This window comes from Crocuta crocuta, unplaced genomic scaffold (assembly GCF_008692635.1).
Source record: "Crocuta crocuta isolate KB4526 unplaced genomic scaffold, BGI_CrCroc_1.0 scaffold179, whole genome shotgun sequence".
NCBI classification, from domain to species: Eukaryota; Metazoa; Chordata; class Mammalia; order Carnivora; family Hyaenidae; genus Crocuta; species Crocuta crocuta.
In genome coordinates, this window is record NW_027551568.1 from 630,697 (window position 1) to 639,000 (window position 8,304).

At 64.7% G+C, this 8,304-nt stretch overlaps 1 protein-coding gene across 1 annotated transcript in view; it reads left to right on the forward strand.

Annotated features, from left to right (window-relative positions):
- The window catches only part of MAEA (macrophage erythroblast attacher, E3 ubiquitin ligase), a 14,856-nt gene that overhangs the window by 6,382 nt on the left and 170 nt on the right, over positions 1-8,304 (forward strand). Inside the window, exons 3-8 of the mRNA XM_077750584.1 lie at positions 671-793; positions 1,405-1,518; positions 4,126-4,202; positions 5,000-5,108; positions 7,496-7,640; positions 8,097-8,281. Of these exons, the coding sequence (XP_077606710.1) occupies positions 671-793; positions 1,405-1,518; positions 4,126-4,202; positions 5,000-5,108; positions 7,496-7,640; positions 8,097-8,281 (753 nt within the window). The remainder of the gene's footprint in view (positions 1-670; positions 794-1,404; positions 1,519-4,125; positions 4,203-4,999; positions 5,109-7,495; positions 7,641-8,096; positions 8,282-8,304) is intronic.

Below are 8,304 nucleotides of genomic sequence, written 5' to 3' on the forward strand. Positions count from 1 at the left end.
ATGTCCCAGCACTGCTGTCCCCTCCCGGCCCGTCCTCGTTGCTGGCTCTGCTGCAGCCCCTTGCTGGGGACACGCAGGCCCTGGGCGCCCCGTGGGCTCCTGCACTCCAGCAGACGTGCGACAGGGCAGGTGGGCGTCCTCACCCGAGGCCCTGGTCCTGCTCGGATCCGCCAGAGCCCTGCAGAGCGGCCGCACAGACCGCTTCCCCAGCTGCGCAGGCGCTGGAGAAGAGAGCCGCACAAACGTGAAGCAGAGACAGCCCTACTCACCCGCCCTCACTGTCCCTTCTCAAAAATCGCAAACATGTCTTCAGAGGAAAAAGAGCCCGGAAGATGAGGGGATGGGTCGCTGGGGTTCCCAGGTCTAATTGTGAAGGGGACAAATGAGGTCAGGCCTATGTTGGAGGGGGAGGTTCTGGCCTGGGGGTTTCGTTTGGGGCCCACACCTGCCCTTGGGAGACCTTATCTGGGTGCGGGGCATGCCTCAGCCGCTGTGCTCGGTGGGTGTGCTCGGGCCGCTGCACTCGGATGGCCCGCAGCAGCCTTGGGCCATGCGCGCCTTTCTGCAAGCCTGGGCCCTGCCTCCCCGGAGAGAGCACAGAGCGCACCGGTTTGGGCGCGGGGGTCCCGGAGTCCAGGGCGCCGAGCTCACGCCGCTTCCCTCCCCTAAGGACTTAGTGAACATCGAGATGTTCCTGACTGCCAAAGAAGTGGAGGAGTCCCTGGAGAGGCGCGAGACCGCCACCTGCCTTGCCTGGTGCCACGACAACAAGTCCCGGCTGCGCAAGATGAAGGTGTGCGGGCGCGGGGCGGGGCTTGCGCCTTCACCTGTTGGTGCAGAGTTCCATGCTTCTGGCTCACGGGGTGGGGGTGTGGGGTGTGGGGTGGGCTTGGGGTTTTGTTTTTGGTCTGGGTGTTTGGGTTTTAGGTAAAATCCCTGAAAAGTGCACCCCCTTCTGCATTACGGTTTGGACCAGTGTTCTGGGCCTGAGGTTGTGAAGGGGCGAGGTGCCGACCCCCTGCGTGCTCAGCTTGCCCGGCAGTGCCGGGTCCTCCGGCTCCCCGAGCCCCTCGTCACCAGTGCAGGGGTGCCCTGCGTGGAGGCGTTGTCCGCCCGCACACGTGCTGCGTGCTAGGCGGGGGTCCTTCTCAATACAGCTTTTCTTGGGAGCCACAAGCAGCTTAAAAAATAGACGCTTAAACATGAGTTACAGAATCTGAACGCTTCTTGAAAGGTGTGTCACACCAGGGCTTGCAGAAACGTGTAACTTCTATTAACCTTCCCCTGCCTCCATTAGAAAAACTGTTTTTCTGTTTTCTAAACTGAGCGCCTTTAACCTCTCCCTGGTTGAGCTTGTCGTGTGGGTATAGTCACCAGCCAAGGGTGACGCTCTCTGCCACTCAGGGCCGCCAAAGCGAGCACGACGCGAAGACGGGACGGAAAAGTAGAGTGGCCAGTGGCTCCCCTAAAGAGAGTGAGGATCTTGGTATGGAAACCATAAAAGGAAAGCCAGAATTGGTATGTAACACACCCTGCTGTCCCGCCGCAGCCCCCACAGCAGTGCCGCACGGCGGGAACCAGGCCAGGAGACCGGAGGCCTCCCGCCCCGACAGCCGGTTTCATGAGCCCCGGCGCCTCCAGACCACACTGCCTCTGGGCCGGGTCTCAGGCGGGGCCTCACAGCCGCTGTGGGGGCGGGCGGGCGGCCCAGGCCGCGATGGCAGGTTCCTGTCGCTGTCCCGTGTGCTGGGAAGCACGCAGACAGCCACCCCGACGTGCGTTGGGCGTGAAGATACTACCATCGTGAAGTGTCTGCTGAACAGGGTGGAGCGACGAAGTACCCGCCGCGAGCGTCTGTGTGTGTACACTCGGGCTTTCGCACACGCAGGCCGGGGGGGGGCTGTGTGGGGCCACAGCAGACCCCTGGGAGCAGTCAGGAGCCCTAGGCGAGGAAACAGACTTTGAGACCCAAGTTCCCGTGGTTGGAAAGTACCCTAGATGATGGGCGTGCCGGACAAGCGGCTGCTGACCCTGGGGTCTAGATACTTCCGGGCAATCAGAGCAGCAGCGCACGGGCAGCGCGTCCGGAAAGCCGGCGGAATCACAGCCGTGGCGGCACCAGCCTCACCCACGTAGCACCCAAGGGACATCACTCAGCCTTCAGTGCTTTGCGCGATCACCTAGAACCGTGCTGTCTTACGCTGGAGTCTGGGCCCCTAACTTTCAGTAATTCATGTTTGCCTGTTAGACCGTTTGGAAGGTCGGTTGCAGGAGCAGAGGCCTTATGAGGCCGTGAACACGCCTGCACGCGCTGTTGTGTAAAGCGTAGTGGAGTTGACCATGACGTTGCTCATCTGGAACGTCCGCGTGGTGGCCCCTCCTGTCGTCAGAGCTCCTGGCAACCCTGAGCATAGCAGTGGCGACCGCTCGCTGCCCTGGGGGGGCAGGCAGGGCACCTCCCCCTGGTCCCCCCCACCCCGCCGTTGCTTCCGCTGGTCTGGCCTTGGGCGGGAGCACGTCAGTGGGGCTGGGACCTCCTTTCTTACGGTTGGTGCCGTGCCCACCGCTCCGCACACGGCATCTTCTCCATTCAGTTGGGGGTCAGGAGGTCGCCTTGGTGCAGAGGGTAGGGGAGGAGGGGCGAAGGCAAGGGACCCCACCTTGCCCTGAGCACCTGTGCTGTGGACCTGTGGGGCACCAGGTAGGTGGTCCTCTGCACCTTTGCGTCCGGGGGCCCCCAGGGAGGTCCCATCGGCCGGTGCTCTGCCCTCGTGGCCGTGGAGGCACCTTCACGGGTCCGGCTGAGACCCTGCATCAGGGTGCCCGCGTGCAGAGGCCCGGGTGGGGAGAGTCCACGTGATCAGCAAACCTGAGTCACGGTTTAGACACGGGGTTTGGCAAACTTGAGTTATGGTATAGGCACTTGGGGTTGACTGCCTGGCTCGCCGTGTGGAATTCTGTCCACGCACCCTGCGACCCAGGCACCATGGAAGGCAAAGGGACAGATAAGTGGAAAACCCAGAGATTTTCCTCTTCCGTTAACTCCACTCACTCTGTTTCTGGTGGGAAGTACTGAGTGTTTTCTGAAGCTGCAGAAATCTAGTTTAAAGTGCTACTTTTGTAGAATAATCGAGCTTTTCATCTTAGGTCGCAAAAGTTCATTTTGCCTCCCTTTACCCACCCCCCATCATAGAGCTTGAACCCAAATTGGACTGGCATCGTTAAGATTTCAGAGTTGGCATTTGGGCGTCCACACAAACGACCACGCCGGTGGTGCACTCTGCCAGCCGCCGTCAGTGTCCCCCATGCCCTCCACAGACCCCAGCACCCCCGGCTCTAACCTAGTCCCTCCCACCCTCCCCAGGGCCCTTGCACCTGGCTCTTCTGCCCGGAACATTTCCCCCCAGGCATCCCTAAGCATTGTCCCCACCCCCACCCCACCCGAGGGTCCTCACCCCATGTCCCTGCTCAGGGACCTGGGTTCTCTCCCCTGTTCCCTGCTTGCCGCCCCTGCTTATGCTCCCCTATGAGACGCCGCCTCCCAGCCCCTCCTCCGACTGGGTGTCAGGGCCTCGAGTGGGGACCGGCCTGCCTGTCCCGAGCAGGCTGACGTGGACAGTGCCACGCAGGTCCTGAGGCGAGGTCCCCGGGGCCGAGGCTGGGAAACGCAGCTGGGCTGGGACAGGGCTCTGAGCGCATGCCCACGCTCATGCCCACGCTCATGCCCACGCTCGTGACTTCACACAGATTACAGCCCGGAGAGCTGCTCCGTCCTCGTAAAGGGGTTGGAAACGTGTCTTCCCGGGGCCGCTTCACACGGGAAGTCGTGTCCCGCACCCTCCGCGCCACCGGCAACCTCCAGCATCCTCCCCTCAGGTGGCACCTGTCCGTCCGTCCCCGAGCCTGGCCCGCGGGTGCACACTCGGGGCCCTGGACCCCTGGGTGCCGGCTGCCCCGCTGTCCTGGGGACACATGGGCTGCAGGCTGACGCTACAGTTTTGGCATCCGTGCCGCCCCCTACCCTCCCTTGGCTGGGGAGCCGTGTCCGGCTGGTCTGGCAGGGTTGGCCCGTGGGCGTGGCTCTGTGGCGACGCTACCCAGGCCTTGTCTTGTGTTTACCCCCAGAGCTGCCTGGAATTCAGCCTAAGGATTCAGGAGTTCATTGAGCTCATCCGGCAGAATAAGAGACTGGACGCCGTGAGGTACGTGGAAGTGGTCTCACGGGTCTTGGCGGAGGGCGCGCTCCCTCCCTGACGCCACGGGCAGGCCTCCTGGGCTCTGGGGGATGAGCGTGCGGTGTCCAGCAGGTCTGCCCTGGCTGGGCCCTGCCTGTGACGGGCAGCCTCCTCTCTCCCTGTCCCCGAGCAGCCTGCTGGGGCTGGGCGCCCAGGCTCCTGCTGTTCGGCGCACATGGCCTTTCTGACAGCGCCAGGCCGACTTAGCGCGTGGGCTCAGGGCCACGGGCTCTGCTGTGTCCCCCTGTCCTGGGCTCAGGGAGGCTCCAGGCACAGACGACGTGCTGTTCAGAGGGTGGACTGAGGGCATGCATGAGGGCAGAGGGGCAGGAGGCCAGCGTGCCGGCACGGCGACGTGGGTCCCTCGGGAAGGCACAGCCCTGGGGCCCAACCTGTGGGCCCTGTGTCTCCTGAGAGTCGGCCCGCGGGGTCGGGGGGGATGGACTGCCTCTGGGGCCTCCCAGGGCTGGGTGGGGGGCCGCTCTTGGGCTTTGGGTCCTTGGACGCCCGGGTAACTTGGAACGGCTCAAGCAGCTGGGTCGCTGCCTCTGGGTGTTTCCTGAGTGGGATTCGGTGCTCGGTGCCTTGAGCCTCCTCTCCATCCCTGCGTCCGCGAGGAGGGGCCTGCTCAGCCGAGCTCCCAGCAGACCCTGGCCCAGGTCACACGAGGGGGCTTCGTTGGTACTGAGGCTCTGGCGCACACTGAGCGCAGGCGCTTGGAGGTAAAACCGCAGTCTTAGGCAGCCCCCAACGTTGTTTTCCAGACACGCAAGAAAGCATTTCAGCCAGGCCGAGGGCAGCCAGCTGGATGAGGTGCGTCAGGTCATGGGCATGCTGGCCTTCCCGCCGGACACGCACATCTCGCCCTACAAGGTAACCCTGCCTGTGGGCCCTCGGGGCTTGGGAGGACCTCGTCTGTGGCCACGCCCACGTACGGAGCGTGACCAGCTCGCCAACATTCCCGTCTTGTCCCTGCTGTGCCTGTGGGGTCGGAACAATGCCCAGGGTCCCCGCCTAGCAGGCTTCCAGCTCTGAGCGCCTCCCTGGCTCCCGTGACCTCGCTCCCTCGCTGCCAGTGTCCCTCCTGACCTCCACCTCTCCTCGGGGTCTTTCCCCTGCGCCCCGGGACCTTGTGGGTCCACGTGGGGTCCGGGCGGGCGTCGCCACGCAGCACCGCTCACCAGCCCCCTTGGCTCTGCTGGGCTGGGGCAGCGGGTCTGGCCTCTTGAAACCAGGCGGTGCCCCGGTAACCCCTGACCTGCCTTCGGGGACCCTTCTTCCCTTGTCTTGAGAAACGTCACCATGTTCACAGCTGAGCAGCTCACGGGCCTGTCCTGGGAGACCTGGGAATTCCAACAACTCTCCCCCATTCCTGTGGCCGCGCCCCTGGGGTCCCGGCAGCTCTCCCCCGTTCCTGTGGCCGCGCCCCTGGGGTCCCTGGGCCATCAGTCCGGTCACGCCCACACGAGTGTCCTTGTAAAGATCGCTTGGCCTCTCCTGAGCAGCCTTCTCCTCTTACGCAACATGGACAGAAGTTTCCAGATCATAAAGTTCTGCTTTCTTTGGGTGAGCAGCTCCGCCCGTAGTCATTTCTGTCTTCACGCGTCTTACTGTAAATGGGACTTTGCTGCGAGAGCACTTCGGTCGGACTGCGGGCCCTGCCGGGCTCCTGGCCCTCAGCCGCCCGCTCTCCACGCAGCCTGGGCTCTGCGTGGCCACGCGTCTGCACCGTCCCAGCCGTGACCCCAGTTCTAGGTGTTCGTTGCCCAGCTCCCCCCCCAGTTTTCCGCGGTCATCTGCCTGGGCTCTGTGACAATCCCACGGGCCTGGCGGCTTATTTCCCTTGGTCACGGCGCCCACAGGGTTGGGTGAGGCTCCCTTCCTCCCATCTCTTCAGGCAGGGAAACCTGTGTCCTTCCTGAAGGCTCCGCCCTCCTGGCCCTGTGGGTCCTGGAGGCCGCCTGCGGCGCTGTCACGGCGAGGCACACGGCACTTGCCCCTGGGGTCCCTCTCGCGGCTGTCAGCCTGTCCCCAAGAGGGAGTGAAGGAAAGTCCTTCCTCGTGGGCTGAACCAGCCTTGTTCTCTGAGCCCGGACGTTGGGCTCCATCCGAGGCCCCATGTGCCCCACGAAGCTTTGTGGGCCGTCAGCACGTGTGCACCTCGCCCCCACGTGCTGAGAAGGGGTACTCTGCTCTGGAGAAGGGGTGTGAGAAGTGCAGAAAGGGCCAGTCCCTAGAGAGTGAGACGTCCTGCTCGGGACGGCACGTGCAGGGCCAGTGCGTCTCCCTGGAGTGGCCTCACGATGGCAGGAAGGAGCGAGGCCAGAGAGGAGCGGGGGCCCGACCCTCGGGAAGACCTCCTGGCCGCGTGGAAGCGAAGCCCGGCAGCCGGTGCCCGGCGCGGGCCGGCCGGGGGTCAGGGAGGCAGGGCGACCCACGAGAGGAAGGCCGGCCCGCGTGCAGAGCTCGGCGGCGGGTGCGGGCCCTGGAAGGGGTGCCGTGTGGAGGGAGCACAGTCTCCACCCCCATTCCCCCCCCCGCCCGTGGCAGGAAGTCACGGGTCTAAGTGGGTCACATGAGAAGCAGGACGAAGGGCTCTGGTCTTGGAGAGGTGGCCACACCAGAGGCCCGAGGCCAAGGGTCTCTGGACTGTGGGCTTGGTCCTCTGGGCTTTGCTGTGGTCAAAATAACATTAAAGACGTGTTTTTTTAACATTGGAGTGAAGTGTGGTGTCTGCCCTGGACCCAGACCCCTCGTGAGGCCCCCACTGCACGGGTGCCCGTGCCTCCCCCTTGATGCGGGATTGTGCTTGACGCCCAGGGTTTCACTCCGGCTGGTGTGCGCCCTCCCCTCTCTGCTCTTACGGACTCTGAGCCTGGAAGGCTCCGGAGGCCCGTTCACCGGGCCTGATGCTCTGCTCTGAGCTTCTCCAGCCTGGGCCGGAGCGCTGGCTCCCATTCCAAAAGGTCCTTTTCTGGAAGGAGACTTTTCCTCTGGAACCTCAGTGCCTTTATCTGTACCCAGCTGTCCTTAGGCCCACCGAGCCCCCTTCTTGCCGTGAGGCCACAGGACCCGCACCCTCTGTCATCTGTCCGCACAGAGCACACTGACGGTCCTGTGGGCGGACTCGGGGTCCAGGCTTCCGGCACCCAGTGCTGCCCTTAGGCTGGTGGGTGTGGGCTCGTGGGGGCCTGCCGTATGTTGTCAGGGACCGCCGTCCCCTGGCGCACCCCAGCGCCCCTCTGGCCTGTCTCTTCCAGGACCTGCTGGACCCGGCCCGGTGGCGCATGCTGACCCAGCAGTTCCGCTACGACAACTACCGGCTGCACCAGCTGGGCAACAACTCCGTGTTCACGCTGACGCTGCAGGCCGGCCTCTCGGCCATAAAGACACCGTATCCTCCCGGCAGGTGCACCGCGCCGCTGTGCTCGGCCCCTCTTGGCCTGGCGTCCGTGCGGGGTCTCTTGTCCTCCCCCGGGAAGGCAGGGGCTACAAGTCCCGGGCCTCTGCTCCCCCCGGTGTGTGTGGCCCCCACTCAGGCAGCCCAGGCGGTGTGCGGGCACGGCCAGTGTGTGCACACCTTGCGGCAGCTGCGAACCGCACGTGCGGAACAGCCGTCCTGTGCGATTCTGAGAACCCACTCCAACTTCTGCGTGGCCGAGCGCCTTCCCCGCCGCGGTTCCCACCCCAAGGCCGGAGGGCCCCTCTCTGTGTAGCACGTGGGCATCCTGGGCCCCCGGGCTGTGTGCTTCAGCACGTGACAGGGCGTGGGGGGCGCGGCAGCCGGTCCCTCGCAGGGCGTGCTCTGGCCCCAGCGGGGCCATTTCCCTGCCAGGTGGGGTGTTCTCTCCGCCCTGGAAGGCCGTTCCGGGCTGTTCCCTGCCTCGCGCCACNCCGTGTGCAGCCGCTCCCTGAACAAGCTGGCGCAGCCGCTGCCCATGGCGCACTGCGCCAACTCCCGCCTGGTCTGCAAGATCTCGGGCGACGTGATGAATGAGAACAACCCACCCATGATGCTGCCCAACGGCTACGTCTACGGCTACAACGTGAGGGACCTTAGGGGCCGGGC